The 225-nt window shown below is 67.1% G+C and overlaps 1 protein-coding gene across 1 annotated transcript in view; it reads right to left on the reverse strand.

The window, feature by feature from the left end:
• Positions 1-4: 4 nt before the first annotated feature.
• The window catches only part of LOC104277036 (retinoic acid receptor gamma-like), a gene marked incomplete at both ends in the record, with an annotated part of 516 nt that continues 295 nt past the window's right edge, over positions 5-225 (reverse strand). The window contains one exon of the mRNA XM_009873554.1: positions 5-187. Coding sequence (XP_009871856.1) covers positions 5-187 — 183 coding nt within the window. The remainder of the gene's footprint in view (positions 188-225) is intronic.

Consider the following 225-nt stretch of genomic DNA (forward strand, 5'->3'; position numbering starts at 1 on the left):
TGGCGCTCAGCAGCCCCGTCTCGGTGTCGTCCATCTGGAGGGGCAGGAGCTGCCCGGCGAAGGCGAACACGAGGTCGGTGAGGGGCCCGAACCCCGCGTTGTGCATCTGCGTCCGGTTCAGCGTCAGCCCGTCCGAGAAGGTCATCGTGTCCTGCTCCGGCGTGTACCTCGTGCAGATCCTCAACATCTAACGAGGAGGGGGGGGTTCGGTGGGTCAGGTGCGGC

The sequence above is a fragment of the Apaloderma vittatum genome, unplaced genomic scaffold, assembly GCF_000703405.1.
Source record: "Apaloderma vittatum isolate BGI_N311 unplaced genomic scaffold, ASM70340v1 scaffold25367, whole genome shotgun sequence".
In the NCBI taxonomy this organism is placed as follows: domain Eukaryota; kingdom Metazoa; phylum Chordata; class Aves; order Trogoniformes; family Trogonidae; genus Apaloderma; species Apaloderma vittatum.